The following is a 22377-nucleotide window of genomic DNA, read 5'->3' on the forward strand; positions in this document are numbered from 1 at the left end:
CCCGAAGGAATAGATCGATGTTTCACTCTGTGTAGTAAGAGACGCCTGTTGCTGTAAAAGAGGCATAGTTTCATTCATGAAAATGGTAAAATGTATATGCATTATACCATTTTAAATCTTTGCGATAATTAAAAATTATTTTAATTTCTGATTAATTTAAAAAATCAATATGATGTTGTTATATTTTTATTGAAAGACTTTTGTATTTTTAATGAGTGATAGTTATACAATAATTATTTATTAATTTACTAGAAATAATCATATTACTTGTGTTTTCCAGTATCAGTATTCTAGCTTCTCAATTATTTCCACGTAGAGTTATTAACTTTCAAGCTTTATGTTATTATAAATATAATTACATTAGAAAATACATATGCGTAATATTTATCCTAAATTGTATCTTGCAATTCTATATTTATAGATACTAGATACTAAATGGTGAATTTTGTAATTAAGTTTATACAACACATTTTTATTGATTTCACGTTCAAGAACATTTGAATGAGAAATGTAAACAAAGGAAATATTTAATTTCACATTGCGAAGTTTGCATTTTAATAACATTATTCAAAAATGACAAGATGGCTGTGGCAATACCGCTTTCTGTTTAGTAGATTGGATTTTTAAATACGTGATGGTGTCAATTTTATTAATATAAATATATATGTTGAGTACTAAATAAGTGGATTGCATGATCTTTGATGATAATTAATTCATCGTATTCAATGCAATAATAAAACGAGTGAATAAAGAGCAAAATATGGCAAGACAATCGTACAGTATTGTTGAGTATTATGGTGAACAGGATGGATATAAATGTGGTTATTGCAAAAGCCCAAACACAAATTTCAGTCATGGCAAGTATCAAAGCATACAGCAAATATCAATTATGGATTTTTATTTTAAATTATTTTACTTATATATACAGTATTTCATACTTTTATTAATAGGTTATGTAGTCTCAATGATTATTTCATACATGTATAATTTTTGTTCTTGTCATGCTAAGTTTCATTTATTAATGCGTCAATGTTATTTGAATAATATGTCTTGTATTGCATCTTTATCTTAATTGTAGTACATTTTAGGTATGGGCACACATAGATTGACTGTGCAAGATTACCAAGCTCTAGTAGATAGAGGTTGGAGAAGGTGTGGTTCTTATTGTTACAAATCTACAATGGATCAAACATGTTGCCCAATGTATACAATTAAGTAAGATTAAAACTTCTAAAATGTTTTAAAAACGAATTTCCTACATATTAAAAAATATGTATATGTATATATTATTACAAATTATATTACAAATTTTTCATATATATAAATATTTATAATAGATGTGAAGCATTACAATTTAAAATTTCTAAATCACAAAAAAAGGTTTTGAAAAGAATGGCAAAGTTTTTAAGAAATGAATTACATAAAAATGATACTATGGATACGTACGATGGAGATTTTCGTAATAACATTGGTAAAGATTCAATATGTTAAATTATTATTCAATATGCACTTTAACATGTGATTTTATGAAACCATTTTTCATAGATATTGAAGAAATTCCTAATCACAGTAAGCACTTTTTAAAAGTTGACAAAGATATTTCTGATATGAATGTGAAATTTATTAATGATGAAGTTAATGCAAGGTTACATCCTAGCACATCAGATAGAGAACAGAAAAAACGTGGTCTAGAAAATAAAAAACATAATTCTGAAAGTGTACCTGCTGCATCAAGTTATATCAATGATTCTCATAGTACACCTCAAAGTCTACAATCTGTAGAAATGAATCCTACTCGAATACCTTGTATGAAAGCAAAGCTTTTACGTAAACAACGAAAACAAAACAAATTAATGACACAAGGAAAAACTCAGGAAGAAATAGAAGCTATTTTCAAAGAAAATAAACAAGAAAACCAGGCTAAAAGTTTAGAGCAAATATTTGATGAAGTTTATAATGGAACCAACAGATTAGAGGTAGATACACATTTATTCCATCAAGTTCAGTAAATGTTGCATGCAAATGGTTTCTATAAATGTTGGTCCTCTTTTCTCCAATTTATTTAATATTTAAAAAGTAGGTAGGGAAATATTGAAAAATACTCGAATGATGTTTTCACTATTTCATACTTTTTTAACTGTTCAGTTCAGTTACAATATTTCGTTATTAGTTCATTGTTAGTTCAATTTCGTAATTATTTTGATAAAGTTTTGTAAAATTTACGACTTTTATTAGCTGAAACTAGTTAGAACTTCACCAATGAGCTCTGGATATTTAAATACCTCGAAACAATCTTATGAGGTATATAAAAAATATCAAACAACAATACATGGAGTTCTAGCAGAAAAGGTTACAGAGATGCAATATATGGGATTTCTTGTGAACTCACCTTTACAGGTAATTTTGCAATTTCTATAATTTCCTGCTGAGCTATCTTAGAGCTTTACTTGTTAAAGAAGGATTATTACAATTTTTTTATTTTCATTTACATAATATCGTACATAATTATTGTTAAAGTAGATAGTTATACAACAGTATTACAGATTATTAGATATTAATTAAGAAATATATGTATAAAATACTGTTTTGAAAATTGAATAATTGAAACAATGCTTAATTGGAGCAAAGTGGACCACATTTAAATGTGTATTCTGTACATTGTGTTCATCAAGTATTATTCACATGTTTAAATTCATCAGATGAAGTTGGTGAGAACAATGTCGGACGAGTTTATTAAAACACTTAAAATAAGTGCAAACCTGTTTAAAAAATATCAAATGACTATTCATGGTGAAACAGAAAAGGAGTCAGATGATAAATCATTCTTCAACTTTCTTGTAAAAAGTTCTTTACAGGTATACTTCGTATTCAGGTTGCTATTTCAATCTGATTTTATAATCTAATCTTATATGACATAAAAAGAAATATTTGTTCATGTTGTTCCTTAACATATTAAAATGTTTAACAAAATTATGTATGATATTTTTACAATCCTTTTTATTAAATATTGCTTAAAAATTTCATTGCTTTGGCTAAAGAATATATACAAATAAGGAGTTTATAATTTTGAAGCCATGGACACCAGATGATGGACCACCAAGTGGATATGGTTCTTTTCATGAACAATATTGGTTAGATAATGAATTAATTGCAGTTGGTGTGATAGATATTTTACCATCTTGTGTTTCAAGTGTTTACTTTTTTTATGATCCGGCTTATTCTCATCTCTCACTTGGCACATTTAGGTTGGTACATTTGGCACATTTTGATATTTAAATTATCTCCAATAAATTGTTAACTTTCTATATTTTATTTAGTTCACTTCGAGAAGTTTATTTAACAAGACAATTAAATAAAATTGCAAAAGATCTGAAATATTACTACATGGGATTCTACATACATTCATGTCCTAAAATGCGATACAAGGCACGAATGAGACCATCAAAACTATTATGTCCTGAAACTTATGCGTGGTTTGATATTGAACCGTGTTTATTAAAATTAGATAAACAAAAATATAGCAGACTGAATGATGATATTGATGCTATTAACGAGGATAATATAGTTGATATTCGTAAGGTAATAAACGACGTTATTTTCATATCTAGTATTACAAACTGTTTAATTTATTGTAATTAATGTCATTTGTCTCCAGGTATTAATTTTGTATCGGCAAATTGCGATGCCGTATGAAATCTATAAAAAGCAAGCTCAAACCATCACGCAAGATGAAGAAGATGAGATTAAAGAATATACTAGTTTAGTTGGCATGAAGTGTGCACAGAGATTGTTGCTTTATCGCTGTTAAAGTATGCAAAAAGTTTTAACTTATTTATGAAAACAATCGTGTATTTTATCAAAAGACGAATTGGAATCTTATTATGGATAATTATTAGTAAGTGAAATTAATAAAATTAATTAATAGCTTCAAATAAAGTATTTGTGATGATAAGTGTGTAATAAATTAATAAATTCTTATCAAATAAAAGTGATTCTTTTCATGCTATGCATACGCTCTACAATATTTACTTCCTTTTCCTCTTATTTTGCAATATCAAATAAATTACTCTTATTCTCTGATATAATAAACTTAATTGTATAAAAATTTCAAATTCAGCTAATGTACAAAACACTAAGACACTAAATTGAAAATATTGTACGTTTCGTATGCAGTCTTTCAATTTCATGCATAAATACTTTATTTTTATGTGTAAATATAGTCGTTTCATTATATTGATATGAAATATTTTTCATTGAGATGGCAGAAGTGAATGATAATATCGTATAAATTTATTTAATAACGAAACATTTAATAACAATTCTTATCATATAAAAAATTAAGTTTCATTTGGTATATAAAATTCGTCAGTTCAAATTCTAATAAAATTTTGCATTATAGCTATCGTTGACCAATTTATAAAATATTTACAATATTCTTCGGCCCACGATAATTTGTTCTAGTTGTTAACGTCTCAAATATTATAAAATGTAATTCTAGTTTTTATAGATGTGAAATTGAAAATACATCTTAATACTTGTTTTTGATCACATTCGCGTTCACATTAAGATATTCAATATTAATAAAAATGTAAGTCAGAATTTAATTAGTTTCTGCCGCGCTCCGCATCCGGTTGGGTTCGAATCTCATTCCAGCTTTGGATATTTCCACTTCCTCCCAACAGAAAGATAATCATACAAATTATGCACACACCCGAACCAATCCAGAATAACGTTTGCCATCTGTCAATAGGATTCTAAAAGAGAAAGGCAATTGTGTATAAAATCAAGATAATTCTCTACAGGATGAAAACATTCATAAATTAATAAAAATGACATATTATATAGACTAATTTATATAAGCGTAAGCGTTAACATATATATATGTAGTGTACATAAATTTGGAATACACATACCGATACACTTGCACATCTTTGTTAAGAGTGATGAAAATAGCAAAATGTTATACTGCAGTATGGATGAATCACTTAGTGATGCGTCTTATAGGTACTTTTCGTACTATAAATTCGATAATATAGAGACGACTAGTACCCACGAGGCGACATCACGAGTATTTGGATGCATGTGAGGATTAGTTTGGCAAAGCCTTCTATTTGACTTATGCAATTTCCTACACTGTATACCTTACTGATATTGACACATTAATTAATACTTTATGCACATGTATGATGCGAAAATTACAGAATATGTACTTCGAATTATATGTTACATATCCAATAACATGTTAATTATTTAAACGGTAGAGAAATGAATTGCAAAAGTAGGATATAAGAATAAAGCTTGTTTTAGCTAAGAGAAATCCTAAATCGATCATAGTGAAATTTTGTGTTGTTAAAGTGTTTCATTTTGAATGCATCGCAGACACGATTCCTCAGTACTGCCCGTACTATGAATTACGTAACATAGTACATGGCTGGACTGAGGTTTCGAATATGCCAAGAGCACCTCTGCCCGTCAACAACTCGGCTGTAACAAGATATTCGTTTCTCTATGATGACGACACACGACCAAAAAAAGTTATGTAATTTGTACGAATAATTTAACATGTGATTTCTCACGAAAATTGTCAACTGTTGCGAAAAAGCGATAAGCAGATGCAAAGTAAAGCTAGCAAGAAATATATACCATGCCACAGTGAATGACATAGAAAGCTACTTACTCCGTATTTTCCAGCTATTTCCTCCACCATAGGAGAAATAATCATGCCAGAAGCGCAACCAACTGTGTTCATGATACCGTATATAAAGCCGGCGAAATTCGGCGATAGATCTTGATTGTTAGACAAATTAGAGATACTCGCTGCTCCATTGAAACCTAATGCCAGCACGAGAAAAACGTTCGCGAGAATTAAGTCACATCCAACGTAGCCGACTAGAATGAGGAAGATGCCTGGCAAAAAATGGGCTGCAGCAAAAGAAAAGAAACTCATTTCTGTTCTTGATGAAAATCGAAATTAGATTACTTACAGAAGAATGTGGCGCCTTTACGTATTATGGTAACAGAGACTATTTCCTTCCGCTTGAGCGTATCACCAGCCCAACTAAAGAAAAATCCGAACAACATCCTGCAAGCCCAAGGCAGACTAGCAGCGATACCTCCTTTCGTCAATTCGAATCCTAGAGCTTTCGTTAAGTAAAGCATCATGGCATTCTGGTAGAAGAATAAAAGAAACAAATTCCCGAAGTGGCAGCAGACTAAACTGAGGAAAGGTATCGAGGTAAATATTTCCTTGACTGGAGTTTCCTTCAGTGAAGGTTTTTCTTTCCTCACTGTACCTGCTTGCGAACTGAAAAATTTACAGAACAATTTATATAAGAATAAGTTAGTAATCAACCAATGGCAAACTTTTTATCAACAAAAGCAAATAACAAAAAGTATAGTATTCAAATGGTATTAGTTCAACTATATTTACCTTTGAATGTATTCCTTTTCTTCATCTGAGATACCAGGATGCTCTGCAGGTGTATCGTATGTAACTATAGCCCAGAAGAATATCCAAATCATCATTAGTAGCGATGGAATGTACCATCCGTTCTCCCAGTGTATATTTTCTGCAATACCAGCTATCATAGGATACGTCAAGATGGTACCGAACGTACCGCCGAGTAAAGACCAAACAAAACGGGCCTTCTCGTTCGGTGGTGCCCATTGTGCAACCAAACTATGACAGGCTGGAAAAGTTACTCCACCAGTAACACCGATGATTATTCTTGAGAATAGAAGAACTCCCCAGTGAAACTGCGCAAGAATCGGGCTGATCAGTGACACTATAGCGGCTACTATGGATGTCCACAAGATCGACTGCTTAGCACCCCATTTGACAGCCATCAAGCCACCGATGAAGTTACCAGGAACATTTCCGTAACTGTATGCAGCAATCAGTTGACCGCGAATCTCAGGCCTCCAGTCGAAAGGTAGGCCATTAAATAGTTCTATGGGACTGTTTGTTGGACGAATCTTTCCTTTGTCATTATTCCTGCGTACACGAATATTGTGTGCCATTGGATCCACTGCATTTTGTGTAGCTTCTATCCTCTCTGACAGGATGTAGTCTTCCAGATAGGCGCCCGGATCCAACCAAGAAATCGCGCGGCGAACTCGAGACTGCTCGGCTCTGCAGACACCCTCGGTTATGTTACCCGGTAGAGCTTTTATCATTGGCACGGCGAGGATTGGCATTTGCAGACGGCACATGTAGTTGGTCCAACAGGCCGTGAACATCATTATGCAGATCAGAACTCGTGTCGGAATCCATTCTGCAACAAATAAAAATGCCGGTGATAATAAGTTTAAAGTATTTTAATTTTAAAAAGTCTTTTGAAGTCTAACTGCTATATTCCTATTAGTTATTTCGTTTAGGAAAATGATTATTTCCGACAAAATGTTTGCAATCTACACAATAATTTATTAGCTTCAAATAATGTTCCTCGCTTTCACGATTTTTCACTCACTTAAAGAGGTCCAAAATGGAGAGTCAGGATTATTAAAAAATCCGGGTATACCGGCTACCTTTTCTTGGATAGATCTGAGGATGAACATTTGGAATCAAAGAAAATTGAAAAAAAACGTAGCAATATATCCTATGATTGACCAGTGATTAATGAAGAGAATTTGACGGATTGCCATGACGACTATGATCGCTCGATGTTTAGCAATGAATTTGACATTTGTTTTTCAATAAAATGTGCTTATTTCGCGTGAATGTAACTTTTATATGTTCAATCATATTGCTACACGGATCTTGCATTTACTTTATATTTGTGTATTATCAAGATCTAAAGGAGATTAATTTGATATAAAAATATAAATTAGAAACATTCTAATTTTAAAATGGAATTTTTAAATTAAAAAATTTTAATCCAGCATAAAGCGATCGAAGTTTTTACGCGGAGAATGGAGACAATATTACGTTCTATTAAAAACTTCTCTAAGTAATTGTCGTTACAGCTAGTTAGTACATACATATAGTGCGTATTTCAAAGAAAGTTCCCGACCACTTTCTAAACATTCCGCTGAGTATTTACAAACTATCGCTACCGTATGCTGTTATTTACAAAATTCAAACTGTTCCTGTTACAGATCCTACTTCCGTTTCGTGTGCTATTCCGATGAAAGTTTCCTTTGGATACTCGAATCAGCTTACCAATCGATTTCCATATGAAAACAGTATCCAATGATAATGAAGAAAAAGAAATAATACCGAACAATATTAATCTTTATACACTATTAATCTTATCGGCTCTCGATGATCCAGAGACCAATCGATATGGAACAAAAAATAGTTTTTTGATTAAATGAATAGTGAGGCCGTTACAAGAAACAATGGAGATTTTTCAAAGGAAAATTAAGTGACCTAAGTAAGCAATCTAAGTGATTGTAAGAAGGTTAAATAACGGACATGATTCGAAAACTGTGCCGACAAGAGTGGAATTTGTGTTGAATACATACAAGTTTCGACATTCGTCGAAGATCAGACTTCGTACTGCCGGTAGCAACAGTTTGAAAACAGAAAACCGCTTTCATTGAAGACAGAGAAATACAGAAGTGAAAACTGATTCCTGATCGAACTATCCGATCGTTTCTCAAAATTTAGTTTAAATTGGAAAGTAAATAAGCGAATGAAATAGGAAAATACATGCTTTACTCACGTGGGAAAAACTTCTCGTAATAATGCTTGTACATTCTGCGATTTTAGCAGAGGAATTTACAACATGCACCAACTAACGCGATATTCGAGAAGTTTCCTCAGGACATCGTTTGAGAAAGACGTGGAAGCAAAACAGAGGACAAAACGATGCCCACGAAAACTAGCTTTCAAACACGACACACATCGGAAACTGCCGAAGGAGTAACTGGATGACATTGGTTATCCAGCCAGCTTATTTAAGTAGTCAGTAGGTAAGAGTAAGTGGGGGAGCCAGGTATATACATCCCTTCCATGAAAAGTTAGGAAAGGGCACCGAAATTTGGGGATAGACACTCGCCACCCCTGCAGACCTGCCACTGACCATTCTGTTACATTACACAGGGACCCAAAAGCTTTGAAGAATATTTTTAACTGAAAATTTTTCAAATATTTCTTATTCATTCTCATTGCGAGAATTGATTGTAAATTTCAATAAATAAAAAAAAAATATTTCTTATTCAATATCTTTCAACATCTTTTATTGAATTTAGTTTCTATTAAAAGTACGTTATATTTGTAACGAATGATTGCTACGTTCAATTGTATTGAATTGTAAAAATCGTCCAGTTATGCTATTGTTGTTTATGCCGTTGCAGCAAAATTCTAATTATACGTATTTTCACTTGTGTTAAAACAATCTGACAAAAATTTACGAAATAAGCGTTCTTTGTTAGGATTGTAAATATTTTGCATTTACATAAACAAGACCGAACGAAACATAAATGCAAAAAGTCGAGCTCATTCTTTTTTTTCGTCGCGTGTTCCTCGCGCGACTCTGATTTGACATCATGAAACAAGGCTTCCTTAATTTTCAATAATTTGCCATTTTACGTAATTCCGCGGTCTGCAGATTGCACCACGAATTTGTGCGCTGGCTACGGAATTTCTGTGTCGGTTTCTTTTCTAATGTAGCGTTACCGCATTTTTTCACCGAACGAATAAAGGTCGACTTATACTATGCGGCACAAACCGTCACGTAACAGCAACGTCACGTATCGGTCAGTGACGAATAGCGTGAGCAGTTTTGTTTAAAACACATGTTTCGATGTTCTGTCGTACCGGTGCCGATCCCATTTCGTACGTAACATGTCGGAACGAATCCGCTACGGTGAACAGTCTTATCTTAATATCCGCGAGAATGTTTGTCGGAACATGATCGTGTCGTTACCGTGTCGTAACCGTGCCGTGTGGAAACAGATAATGTAAATCCGTTTTATTCGCCAAAATATTCAACGGCGATTTATTTTGTTGATGATACATTTTGTTTTACAGGAATGTCACGATCGAATTTCATCGTTGTTCCAAATGGAACACATTGATTCGAATTATCGCGCGTGCTTAAAATATTCGCGGCACGTTAACTCGACTGGTGTTATGCAAAAGATCATTGTGTTCGATAGCCACCGATAAATTTTCGCCCGACGGTAGCGGGCTATTGATAACACGCCCTGTTGCTACCGTTTCAAACCGCGATTTTAATTGAAAGAAGATGCTATGCATCAGTAGCATACTCTGATAAAAAGGAAGGAGGAAATTGAAAATATTGAAAATATTGAAAAGCTGATTGTTGATTGATAGACAGGTTGATCTTAAATTTATAGAAAAAATTAGGATAAGACGTTGTGAAAATTAAGAGTACGAATACTTTTTTAGGCTAAATTCTTTGTTTAACGAAAATATTTGTAATTATGTTATATTTTTAATTATGAGTATAATTAAAATGCGCTTTTGCTTGTATCACCGTAAACAGCGGAAACAATTAAACTATATGCTCGTATGTTGCATCGATTAATGGTAGTTGTTCAGTTTTAAATAAAATTTGATCTTAAATTTAGATAAAGAAATATGTGATGTTTTGATAGGATGATTACGTAACCCACGTGGGGAATTTCCATTTATTGAAATGAACACTATAGCTCCATCTCTCCTTTTGAACATTTATAGAAAAGGTTTCAACTGTAAATTAAATAATCATACAATGTACCGTAGTTCCAGAGAAGAAACGTGATTTATTAGTTAAAATATTCCACGCTTAAAATATACAAACTACTTTCTAAAAATTTCATGGACAACTCTGTTCCACAAAAATTAATTATACATTTTAACCGTTAATTTACCGAATATCCAGCTGGACAAATTGTAAAGTACAAATTAGATAATAGAAAAAAGAAAAAGAAACATTTTAACCGGTAGGTCGTCTTATCCGCTGGGACTATTCTATATCCTTGGACAATAAACATTGTGTATTTCTTAGCAAAATTCTTCGTCCCAAGTAAATCCGCGGTTCCGTGTACAGAAGTGTTCAATGGACCTATCTACCTGTAGGATAATTTTAAGCTTCAGATAAGGTCAACAGCAGGTAAAATATTCGTCGTTTCTAAAGTGACGACTATAGACAAGATTTTTACTCGATATTCCTACTATACCTAAATAAATTTTTCATACAATATTCAAAATTAATTTTTAAAATTTATTTAAAAATAGGAGTCCATATAATGCGTAGTTATATCTCGAATCTTCTAATTTACTCTAGCAAAATAATACATTAAAAATGGAATCGTCTGTGGACGAAGATGTTAGTAACTCGCAACACAATACCATAATAAATCATGGATTTCCGTCACAGTACATTTTTCGAGGGCTAGGCATTGACAATAAGGCAACTCAGAAATAAAGGAAACGGTGAAAGTTTTTGAATAGGAAAACTCTTGCAAACCTCGAACGGTCGTGTTTCAGGTATCCTGCAAGTCATAATTTGGAGACCCGTTATCCTTTTCGCACTAAGCTCCGTTCAGGTACGTGCTTTTAAATAAAGAGACAGCAGTCCGAGAAACGACCTGCCGCCCAAAAGACGGCGTACATTCAATGTTACAGTAAAATTAACTTTCCTTTTGTTTAATAAAAAAATCCAGCTTTCTAACTTTTTATTTATTTTTATTTATTTATTTTAATTTTATTATTTAAAATTCATATTTGGATAAATAGATAAGTGTTTATTGATATCAATTCTGTCGTTTATAAAAAATAAGTTTGTTATTTTTCTTGAAGGACACGTGCGACTTTAAAACTGACGACCATGACCTTGAACCCATTAGCAATTAAAGGAAATGATTACTACGAATGATTATAGGTGTTCCGTTTTTGGAACAATCTCTACATGGTAAATTTAATGTTTAAGTATGTAAATACCACAAACAGGCTGACGGTGCCCAGAAATTTGTCTACTAAAGGTCTGTTAGAATTACAAGAAAATTGAATTTTTTCTCTTTTTACTAGTTATAAAATTCATCGACGCGTCGACAATGGATACGAAGTACATCACCAGATTTATCAGTTGCTTGGAATTGTTGTAACGGATAACATCGTATTGTGGGAATCATATTGATAGAATCGATTTAAAAATGAAAAACGGAAATCAAATAACCGCGGAATCTTTAAAAGAACAAGTATGTAATCAGACTTTATTTATGTTTTTCTTGTCCCTTCTGCTTTTCTCTTTTTTTTTATTGTTGTCATAATGACATTTAAGGTTATGAAATGTTTTTATTTATTAATGTTATAAACATATATCCTTATAGTCACCTAGATAAGTTTTGTTTGCAATATCATAATTAGAATTATAATCGAGCTGCGAATTAATCGTCATAAATTACAAATCAGATTTATAAAAATTCCATTGTAACATTCATGTCAGATGATAAAGCGATTATCACTTATGACATATATGAATGCAATAAACTGACAAATGACATTATCATGTAACATTATCAAAGACTGTTTTTAATAAAATCCTTTTTTAATAAATGCAATCGGTTGGTCGAATTTTAATTAGAAAATTCAAAGGAAGTGTACTTCAATTAAAAAGTCTCTTAAAATATGTTTCTGTTAAAATATGTAAATAATTTTGATTTTAGTTAAAATTAATTAAAAAGTTTCTTAAAGTATGTCCTCTTTTTGTTTTGTTTTGAAGATTTAACTAATTAAGTTCAATTAGAAATTTCCCAGAGATCTATGACTTGTACCTTACAAAATGAACTATGAACTTTTTAAATTGTACAATCTAAATACATATAACTCATGTTACAGGCAACGTTTACGAATAATCTATTTCTTAAGATATTTTATATTTATTTCGTAACATAAACTTACAAAGTTGATCAAATTTTGTCTCATAAATCATTATGATTGTTACGACTTCATAAATAGTTACTTACGTTTCTTCACTCGTGATATAAGCGGAACTCGCTCTTCACCATGACGGAACATTTCCCTTTCGTTCCAACTAACTTTTAATTTAATTGTATTCTAATTACTTTCCCAATGGATTGTTGTATAATAAAATATATAAAATGCAGTAAAATACAAATTACGTTATCTTTAAAGAATCATGAACAAAATTCGAACCTTTATTTCAATAAAATACTTATACAAGAAATTTATCACTCCACTGCAACGCGCAGAAACATTCTTGATAACGAATACACATACAAACAAAACATTTATGTAGAAACTTCCGATTCTTTGAATTTGTACTCGCTTTATCATTTAAATTTGTATAACTAATCACCATCAAGATAACTATTTATCATCCTTGTTCTTAGTATACAAAATACAAAAAGCGTAATTAACTTATCCATTGTACTCTTAGTTTCTTCAGGAAAGCTTATCGTCTTTTAACTGATTTCTCATTCATCGTGTATCAACCTGATAACATTGCTAGAAGTATACACGTATTATACATACATATTCTAAAAACACATCATACTAATTACGCTATACAATATATTAAAAATATAAACATTATTTTATTAAATTTTTCATTTTGGAAATACTACACATTTTCCTTTTTTTTTTTAACAGGGTGTCGAGTATACTTTTGGTATAATGGGACATCCTGTAATTGAACTAGCACTATCCATACAGATGGCGGGTATTCAATATCTTGGATTTAGAAATGAGCAAGCTGCATGCTATGCTGCGCAAGCTTACGGATATTTAACGAGTAAGCGCGAAAAAGTGTGAATAATCAGTATAAAATATAAACAGAGCATAACATAAAATATAAACCTCAGCATAGAAATCGAAAGATGTAATTAGAATTCATCATAGCCCATAACAATCTTTTTTTATTGCGATGTCCTTGTATTAATTAGATTAATCTGATTAGGAAAACCAGCCGCCGTACTGTGCGTTTCTGGACCAGGATTGCTTCATGTTATCGGTGGTATGGCGAACGCTCAAATAAATTGCTGGTGAGACTTACTCAAGTTTTTTTATTGCATATAATGCAGCATGGTTCATATTATAAAAATTTGTAATCAAAAGTGCGTGTCCTAGCTGAAGGCAAACACAGAGTTAATATATCTTCTGTGGGAAATTCATTAGCGCAATATGTTGCAACGATTTAAAACTTTATATTATTGTCAGATTACAACTAATGCATTTCTGTGATATACAAATCTTTCGTCTCGTAAAAAAAATAGTAATCTTACATGAAACGTTTATAGTCGATTATGTAACCAGTTTCGCATTCATTGTGCAATATTATTAAAGAAAACACATACTATATAAATTAGATTATGATTATGTAAAGCGTGTCGTATAAGAACCATGTTAAAAGGTGCAAAAACGTTGGAAAACAATTTTTAATTTTTTGCTATGTTACTATTAGTACATATTATAAATTCTTAAACAGGCCGCTCATAGTACTTGGTGGATCATGTGCTCAAGATCATGAGGGCGTCGGGGGTTTTCAGGAATGGCCGCAGGTAGAATCCAGTAAACCCTATTGTAAATATGCTGCCCGGCCGCCGTCTGCAGCGGTAATACCGCTTCATGTGGAAAAGGCCGTCCGACTTTCTACCTACGGTCGACCAGGTACATTCACTGCATACTATTTTTAGCAAACATATAAAATATTGCGCGGTCCTACGTTATGAATATTTGTAGGTGTTACGTACCTGGATTTACCAACTACTTTATTAATTCAATCAATCGACGAAGAAAACATTTATAAAGTTGCATCATGTCCACCACCGCCACTGGTATTTCCCGATGAACGATTAATCCAACAAGCAGCTAATTTGCTTATGAGAGCAAGGAAACCATTGTTGATTATAGGAAAAGGTAATTAATAATACAATATTATTAAAAGAGCTATTAATTATAAGAGAATACACAAATAAAAAATTTCCGATCAATATATAATTGCAAAATTGTATTGTAGGAGCAGCCTATGGAAGAGCAGAGAATGAAGTCCGTAGTATGGTATATTTAACCGGTATTCCTTTCCTTCCGATGCCGATGGGAAAAGGAGTCGTTCCAGACACGAATGAACGATGCGTTTCTAGTGCTAGAACATTTGCATTGCAACAAAGCGATGTCATTTTATTACTAGGTGCTAGATTAAATTGGATGTTACACTTTGGCAAGCCACCCCGTTTCCAGCCTGATGTTAAAGTGATACAGGTATTACAATTTTATTTGTATGAAATAATTTTTGTGAACAAAAATTCAGTGTTTATATTTTAGGTCGATTTGTGTCCAGAGGAACTGCACAATTCTGTTCCTTCCGCAATCGCAATTCAATCTGATATATCTACAGCTGTAGATAGTCTTGTTACCATTTTGAAAGAACGTAAATGGTTTGTTGAAGAAAATAGTCCATGGTGGAAAGATTTACTAGCCAAATCAAATAAAAATAGAGCTATAATTCAAGTAAGCATCATGTATTAATATTAGTTTGAGAAATAATATATTTTGTTTTTATTATTAACATTTTTTGCCTATTTTACAGAAAATGTCAATGGATGTTTCGGTACCGTTAAATTATTATGCCGTTTTTAAACATATTCAAGATATAATTCCATCTGGTTAGTAACATTTCTCATTTAAATTAAACGATATTTTATAATGATAATTATGGAAATAAGTAATAAAAATATTTAATTTCTTCTTGTAGATTGTATTATTTGCTCAGAAGGAGCTAATACAATGGACATAGGAAAAACGATTTTATTAAATAATCAACCCCGTCACAGATTAGATGCTGCTACCTTTGGTACAATGGGGGTCGGTTTGGGGTTTGCTATAGCAGCCGCCCTTTATTGTAAAAAAAATGCTTCCACAAAAAGAGTTATTTGTGTAGAAGGAGACAGTGCATTTGGATTTTCTGGCATGGAAATTGAAACAATGTTTAGGTAGGTAACTGAGATTACCAAATATTAAGATCATAAAAGTTAATTTTCTTAGTAATTTTCAATATTTTAGGTATAAACTACCTATTATTGTCATCATTATAAATAATAATGGTATTTATAGTGGTCTGGATAATGAAACATTTAGACAAATACAAGCTTCAGGAGAACCAACACAGGTGTAAGTCCTATTTTTTAAGGATTCATAAAAATTGACAAAATTACACATGTATTTACATATATAACTTTTAGAATACCGCCAAATTCTTTAACATCAGAAACACATTATGAAAAAATGTTAGAGATGTTTGGTCGCAAAGGTCACTTCTGCACCACTGTACAAGATATACAACGTGCACTCAAAATATGCCTTCAAGTAAATATAATTTATATTTTTCATTTAATTCTTATAACAGTCAGTAGCTTTAATGAATAAATTCCTTATAGGTCAATGATTCTCCTAGCATGATAAACATTATGATTAATCCCCAGGCTGAACGTAAACAACAAAAGTTCGATTGGTTGACAGAATCAAAGCTTTAATAATGAAAAGCAGGTAAAGGTAAAAAAAAATATGAACTTTGTACTTGTTTCTACTTTTTGTATAAGACAATTTGTAAATATAAATATATAAAATGTTTACCAAAAATAATAAAGATCACATATTATTTAAACATGCCAATATTTTTTCTTGGAAAGCAGCAGAAGATATAATATCCCTTAAGTTGAATTGAGATTCATTTTCACTTTTCTCATTATTTAAAATATTCTCAACATTTATGCCCATATCTTGGGCTACTACAGATAATGTTTTATTTGCATCAACCACAGCTGTGTGAAGTTGTCCATCCTTTTTCACGAGGTCATTAATTATGTTCAACTCATTTTTTCTGAAAAACAAAAGAAAACTGTATCATTTATTTTTGTTTATTGAATGAATGAGATTATTTTCTAGAATATCTTTGTATGCCAATTTTTTGCTAATTACAGACATAATTTATAACAGAATATAAAAAAAATTAAATTTCATATTTATTTGAAGCTTACATTTTTAATATTATTTCGTTAAGAGATATCAGAGTCTTTTGAATTTCAACTTTAGCATCAATATCACCACTATCCATTTAAACACATCAAAATTGTATACAACTGATGTATGATATAAATTCCAACCAACAAAATAATGGATTATAAGATATAATACATTATGGAGAGTTTCAACATATGTATGTAGAGTATACAATAAATAGTACAATATAACCAGTGATTATCAATTCTGATAATCAAATATAACTGACTTAAAATTTAACTTAAGACCATGCTTAAGACATAAGAAATGAGTTTAAAATCTTGTCGAGTACTACTTTTTCATTGGTCATCTTTGTACTTTAGATATATGTTAAGAAACTTTAATTTGTCAACAATACATGGATAGATGTTTATATAAAAAAATTACATTAGAATATATTAAATTATTATTATTAATATTTTTGCAAAACATACGATAAGTTAATTACGGTACACAGTATTGGTTGCTAGCTGAAATAACACTCTACCAATGGCAACACAGAAAGAGTGTTGACTGTCGTTTCACCAATGCATGCAGCTGACGTCACTTAAAATCGTGTCGCATGAAATAGAACCTTGAAACTGTAAATTATCGTAAAAAAAAAGTCATGACACCGAAAACATTGAGTATAGAACAGAGCGACGAGACAAAACGTGTCGTAATGATAATGAATGGAGGTCCATAAACTGGAGACCGTGTACACTAGAGGTTAATCTTTCTCGGTATCACACTCCAAATGCTTGCGCAGTTTGATCGTAATTTTGTTCGAGTGCCTGGTTTTTCTATTAGCTGATGAATTCAGAATCATTCTGTGGAATCGCATAACTGAACGATCGTCAAGGATTTTCTAGTCTTTTGAAGACAAAATAACATTGATATGGCAGATTTCGCGTTAAACGGATTTAGTAGTGATCAGACTGAGAAGATCCTGCAGTTTCAGGTGATTCATTGTATTACATGCTGCACCATACAATTTTAAATTCATTTTCTGGTGTCATTATAGAGTAACAATATTGAGATGATTTCAGGATTTAACAGGTATCGAGGATCTATCAATTTGCAGAGACGTCTTACAGAGGCATAATTGGAATTTGGAGGTTGCAGTTCAGGTGAATTTCTGTTGCTGTATATTGTTTAAATATCTTTAACTGCAGCAAAAAGTTTCATGCTTTTATAAGTATAAGATTGCATAAAGAAATTGACACATAAATTCGATTGTTTTGTAAAAATTACAAAGAAACTGTATTCTTATATCACATATAGGTCAATTGTGTAATAGAAGTATTTATGATATCTTAAAGATTGATAAAAATCCTTAAATAATTTTATATATTTATCTTGTTCATCTGAATATTTTGATGTTTATTAATTATTCTCTTAATTATTGACACAAGTAGATTTAAGCATAAATTGTTATAACTAAAATGTCCTCATTCTTTTTATTTAGGAACAACTAAATTTGTATGAAGGAAGACCATCAATGTATGCACAGGATTCAAGATCAAGACCACCACAAGTTGTTGATGATAGCAGTTCTAGAATATATTTTCATTATTCTGGAAGTCCTAGTGGCAGGGGTAGTTATTTATGGTATATCTTTTCATTGTGTTATGAAAGGGTCATTAGCATCCTACAACTACTTCTGTCAATATTTAGAAGAAATGTCAGACCTGGTATGTTGTATTTTTGTAATAATTAATTTTAGAGAAAGATTCTACAAAAAAAATTAACATATTGATTGCATTTCAAGTATCTTCTGATCCTGTGGAAGATGTGATTAATTTCATTCGATCTTATGAGGAATCTTATGGTAACAGTCATCCTGTTTTTTATCAAGGCTCTTACAGCCAAGCTCTTTCTGATGCAAAACAAGAATTAAGGTTTTTGTTAGTATATTTGCATAAAGATGAAGCACAAAATGTTGATCAGTGGTGCAGGTAATTTTATAAATCATGCACTAATTGCTGAAAATTTTGTAGAAAAGTAAATAACAGAATTAAATCTTTATTAACAGGAACACATTAGGTAATGTAGAAGTTGTTCAATACGTAAATACACACACCTTATTTTGGGCATGTAATGTGAAATCAGGTGAAGGTTATAAAGTAGCAGAAGCTCTTAAATCTGGCTCTTATCCTTTCCTGGCTATTATTGTTTTAAGAGATAATAGAATGACAATAGTTGGTCGGTATGTAAAATAATTTGCATATGTATATACCTTAATCTTTCATGTGTAATTCTTAAAATAATGAATGTAACACTGCCGAAAATTATATTTATTTTACAGGATGGAAGGTACACCATCACCTTCTGAATTAATATCTCGATTACAAACATTTATAGATCACAACGAAATTAATTTAATACAAGCTCGTCAAGAAAGGTAGAAAAAATATAAATATCTGTAAAATTAAGCTAAAATTTTAATTTTATTTAGGTGAAATATTGTTTAATCTACCTTACTATAGGGCGGAGCGTAGTGCGGCGCAATCTTTACGTCAACAACAAGATCAAGCATATGAGGAATCGCTACGTGCGGATCAAGAGAAGGATCGGAGGAGAGAAGAGGAACGAAGAGCACGCGAGGAACGAGAGGCTAGAGAAAAAGAACAACTAAATGCACAAGAAATGGAAATTCAACGTATTCGCCGCGAGAAAGAACTTACAGTTTGTAAAGTGCCCCTCGAGCCAGAGCCTACTGATCCTAATGCATGTCATCTTCAAATTAAGCTTGGAGAAAGGACAATGAAAAGACGTTTTCTAATGTCTGACACGTTACAAGTGTGTTATTTATTTTTTAACTTTTTCTTTGTTGCTTAATTTCAATGTTTTAAACAAATTATTTTCTTTTCTAGGATGTATATTATTGGATATTTAGTCAGCCGGATTCTCCAGTGAGTTTTGAAATAACTACTAGTTTCCCGAAGAGAATTTTATATCCGCGTAGAGAAATTTTAACATTATCAGACGCCGGTTTAACACACAGAGAAGTTCTCCATGTTAATGATTTAGATGATTAACCTCTATTGATATTTCAGTACTGCATTCTTTGTGTTTAAGTATCATTCCAAGGAAAAAATGATACTGTCGTAAGAGACATTTATCAAAAGATAATAATAATAATATATATATATATATATATATATCTAAAGATATATATATACATATATACATACAAATATATATATATATATATATATATTTAAGTATTTTATGTGAAGCGTACACTTGTGTCAGGAATGCAGTTTTACAGCAGACTTAAAAAATGTATTGGAAAAAAAGTCAAAGAATGGTTAATTATGCTGCATTTTCTGCATAGAACTATCGTATCAACTATGAGTACATTTATCATGTACTACGAACAATACGCTCCCTAAAGTACACATTAAATTGAAAACAACAGATCTTGTTGTAAAAACTAAAAAAGCAATTTATATATATATATCTACGGTATACATATATACGGTATATATATATCTATAATACGACATTTCACAAAAGCTGTACACCAAACATTTATTATATTTGTCTTAATACATTTTAGCTTAAGTCTTTTAATAAGCTGACTAAGAAATGTAAGTAATTTATAAAATAAAAGAACAAACCATGTAAATATTATAGTTAAAGCGCAGATTTAATACATATGTATATATACTTCACAATTTTATGAAAGTCGAAGTTACATTATTATAATATTGCATTGTTTTAAATCTGTACTTTAAGTATAATTGATAAAACAGTTTCTAGCAAGTGTGGTTCCTTTTGCATTTTACCGTCTCCACAATTTTGGTCAGTCTTATTAAAAAACGCTATTAGATACAATGAAAAAACGCAATAGATTTATTGATTACATTAAATTCTACTCGATACAAGTTTCTGTATCAGAAAAAAGAAAAGAAGTTAAGCGAAAATAGTTTATCTTAGATTAGAAAGTAATCGTATTCTTTTTTTTATCACAATTTTATGAGTGTGCACGCAGCGGTAGCTTCTTTTCCTTCGTATTAAGAGATGTCTTTCTCTCTTCTATGACTAAAGACTAAATTAAATGTTATTTTACATATTTTAAAGAATATCTTAAGAAAAATTGCTTGTTATCGTAAGTTCAAATAATTTTTGTTGCTTTACTTGTGGGTTGTAAGGAAATTGTTTAGCATGTGTTATTGGTTTATAAATGTTGGATATTGGAAATCAAATATCTATAATTTTTAAAGTATTCACTTGAAATGTTCGCGAATTAATTATTTTTTATGCTATGCTTTTTTCTGTAAAGAAACAACCGAACAAAACAAACATACGACTTTGTATTGCTTCTTCTAAATGTTCTATAGAAGAATATACAATATTCAAGAGCAATCTATAGCATTTATACATACATAAATATACACATATATATACATATGCATATATAAATCATTTGATAAAATGAATACAGCAATTTGTGCAATGCATCAGATTGTTAATCATTAAATGTAAACTTTTGTATACACATTTTGTGATCTAGTTTTGATACGTCTTTATTTTCCTTTAGATACTCTTCTGTATATACGTAATTGACAGTCCATTTAATCCCAGCTAGTGTCTGATGCTGGATATTGCTGTTTCTTTGTTACTATGCAATGCTTAAATAAACATGTTTGAGAATATATATTTTTCGTTTGTGGACATTTTATTACATAGTTTATTGCATTTTTAATATTATTATTAAGTATTTAAAACACCCCAACTATTTTAATTGAATATTATGTATTTGTATAATATACCTATTTATGTCAATATCAAGCATCAGATGCAGATACACCTGCTAAATAAAATGAATTGAGTGGTTACTTGGAACAAATAATTAAAATAAATATGTTGCAAATAGCTTCATAATAAAATAAAAAAATTTTTACAGTATGAAAAGATACAAGGGCTAAGACTATAACAAAATATGTAATTATATATAAGTTTATAAAAGCAAATTTCCAACGTATTTGAATGTATCTACATATGTATATGATAATACACAAAAATATTTCGTTATCTTTAATATATTTTCGAACATATTAAATTCTAATTTCGTTGTTGTTTTTTCTGAGATAAATACTCCGAAAATGGTTGATAATACAATTGAACAATTTGCTAGACAATTATTTTTATAGATATCAGAACTTCCATATCATTATTTTACATAAAATATGGAATAATTGTATCATGAAAAAAGAGACAAAAAATAAAAAATGGGAATGATGTCTTTATGAATACGATGTTTCAGAAGAGTTTCTTCATTTGTGAATATTGTGAATTTTAAATGTGAATAAATTTAAATATGATAAATGCGAATTCGTTAAATATCCTAAGGATTTAGATGATTTTTGGATTAAATTTCCTGCTGAATCACATCCTGTAATTAAAAACAATTAATTAAC

The 22377-nt window shown here is 30.8% G+C and overlaps 4 protein-coding genes across 12 annotated transcripts; 3 read left to right on the forward strand and 1 right to left on the reverse strand.

Moving 5' to 3' along the window:
* Positions 1-483: 483 nt before the first annotated feature.
* Positions 484-4008, forward strand: Ate1 (arginyltransferase 1). 3 transcript variants are annotated; one of them, XM_069109597.1, is made up of 9 exons: positions 484-857; positions 1089-1215; positions 1338-1471; positions 1546-1976; positions 2236-2397; positions 2700-2855; positions 3073-3245; positions 3318-3579; positions 3656-4008. In XM_069109597.1, exons 1-9 carry the CDS (start codon positions 761-763, stop codon positions 3806-3808), a joined length of 1695 nt encoding a protein of 564 aa, XP_068965698.1. In that variant the 5' UTR covers positions 484-760; the 3' UTR covers positions 3809-4008. The 3 variants fall into 3 exon arrangements, with proteins under 3 accessions (XP_068965698.1, XP_068965697.1, XP_068965699.1); XM_069109596.1 differs by lacking the exons at positions 484-857; positions 2700-2855 and having other exon boundaries at positions 1084-1215; XM_069109598.1 differs by lacking the exons at positions 484-857; positions 2236-2397 and having other exon boundaries at positions 1084-1215.
* A 260-nt stretch (positions 4009-4268) lies between these two features.
* On the reverse strand, positions 4269-13389 carry LOC138178105 (sialin). Of its 2 annotated transcripts, none has more exons than XM_069109591.1 (5): positions 12919-13389; positions 6431-7274; positions 5985-6304; positions 5678-5922; positions 4269-4754 (listed from the first exon to the last, which is right to left on the reverse strand). In XM_069109591.1, the coding sequence occupies exons 1-5, from the start codon at positions 12968-12970 to the stop codon at positions 4605-4607; spliced, it is 1611 nt and encodes a 536-aa protein (XP_068965692.1). In that variant the 5' UTR covers positions 12971-13389; the 3' UTR covers positions 4269-4604. The 2 variants fall into 2 exon arrangements, with proteins under 2 accessions (XP_068965692.1, XP_068965693.1); XM_069109592.1 differs by lacking the exon at positions 12919-13389 and adding an exon at positions 8667-9040.
* Positions 10681-16574, forward strand: Hacl (2-hydroxyacyl-CoA lyase). Of its 6 annotated transcripts, none has more exons than XM_069109585.1 (16): positions 10681-11063; positions 11189-11279; positions 11441-11499; positions 11753-11864; positions 11981-12053; positions 13565-13706; positions 13872-13956; positions 14400-14581; positions 14654-14830; positions 14931-15172; positions 15236-15421; positions 15501-15576; positions 15666-15903; positions 15974-16081; positions 16153-16276; positions 16348-16574. In XM_069109585.1, exons 4-16 carry the CDS (start codon positions 11812-11814, stop codon positions 16441-16443), a joined length of 1782 nt encoding a protein of 593 aa, XP_068965686.1. In that variant the 5' UTR covers positions 10681-11063; positions 11189-11279; positions 11441-11499; positions 11753-11811; the 3' UTR covers positions 16444-16574. The 6 variants fall into 6 exon arrangements, with proteins under 6 accessions (XP_068965686.1, XP_068965685.1, XP_068965687.1 ...); XM_069109584.1 differs by having other exon boundaries at positions 10681-10893; positions 10959-11063; positions 11189-11499; XM_069109586.1 differs by having other exon boundaries at positions 11189-11499; positions 11753-11881.
* Positions 16575-17484: 910 nt separating this feature from the next.
* On the forward strand, positions 17485-22285 carry Faf2 (Fas-associated factor 2). Its single transcript, XM_069109593.1, has 8 exons — positions 17485-17909; positions 17998-18078; positions 18417-18642; positions 18720-18906; positions 18984-19157; positions 19257-19352; positions 19438-19750; positions 19825-22285. The coding sequence occupies exons 1-8, from the start codon at positions 17847-17849 to the stop codon at positions 19987-19989; spliced, it is 1305 nt and encodes a 434-aa protein (XP_068965694.1). The 5' UTR covers positions 17485-17846; the 3' UTR covers positions 19990-22285.
* The last annotated feature ends 92 nt before the right edge of the window (positions 22286-22377 follow it).

Source organism: Bombus flavifrons, chromosome 3 (assembly GCF_040668555.2).
Source record: "Bombus flavifrons isolate JBK064 chromosome 3, iyBomFlav1_principal, whole genome shotgun sequence".
Classification (NCBI taxonomy): Eukaryota; Metazoa; Arthropoda; class Insecta; order Hymenoptera; family Apidae; genus Bombus; species Bombus flavifrons.

Excerpts from the sequence above, each read along its gene's own strand:
- Hacl (XM_069109585.1), top strand. The coding sequence starts at position 11,812 with ATGATTACTACGAATGATTATAGGTGTTCCGTTTTTGGAACAATCTCT. Across the intron at positions 13,957-14,399 it reads AACGCTCAAATAAATTGCTG|GCCGCTCATAGTACTTGGTG; the intron begins GTGAGACTTACT and ends ATTCTTAAACAG. Across the intron at positions 16,277-16,347 it reads CACTCAAAATATGCCTTCAA|GTCAATGATTCTCCTAGCAT; the intron begins GTAAATATAATT and ends AATTCCTTATAG.
- Ate1 (XM_069109597.1), top strand. The coding sequence starts at position 761 with ATGGCAAGACAATCGTACAGTATTGTTGAGTATTATGGTGAACAGGAT. Across the intron at positions 1,472-1,545 it reads AGATTTTCGTAATAACATTG|ATATTGAAGAAATTCCTAAT; the intron begins GTAAAGATTCAA and ends CATTTTTCATAG. Across the intron at positions 1,977-2,235 it reads ATGGAACCAACAGATTAGAG|CTGAAACTAGTTAGAACTTC; the intron begins GTAGATACACAT and ends GACTTTTATTAG.
- Faf2 (XM_069109593.1), top strand. The coding sequence starts at position 17,847 with ATGGCAGATTTCGCGTTAAACGGATTTAGTAGTGATCAGACTGAGAAG. Across the intron at positions 18,643-18,719 it reads TAGAAGAAATGTCAGACCTG|TATCTTCTGATCCTGTGGAA; the intron begins GTATGTTGTATT and ends TTGCATTTCAAG. Across the intron at positions 19,158-19,256 it reads AGAATGACAATAGTTGGTCG|GATGGAAGGTACACCATCAC; the intron begins GTATGTAAAATA and ends TTTATTTTACAG.
- LOC138178105 (XM_069109591.1), bottom strand. The coding sequence starts at position 12,970 with ATGTTCCGTCATGGTGAAGAGCGAGTTCCGCTTATATCACGAGTGAAG. Across the intron at positions 6,305-6,430 it reads GAAAAGGAATACATTCAAAG|TTCGCAAGCAGGTACAGTGA; the intron begins GTAAATATAGTT and ends TAAATTTTTCAG. Across the intron at positions 4,755-5,677 it reads AAATAGCTGGAAAATACGGA|AATCCTATTGACAGATGGCA; the intron begins GTAAGTAGCTTT and ends TTTCTCTTTTAG.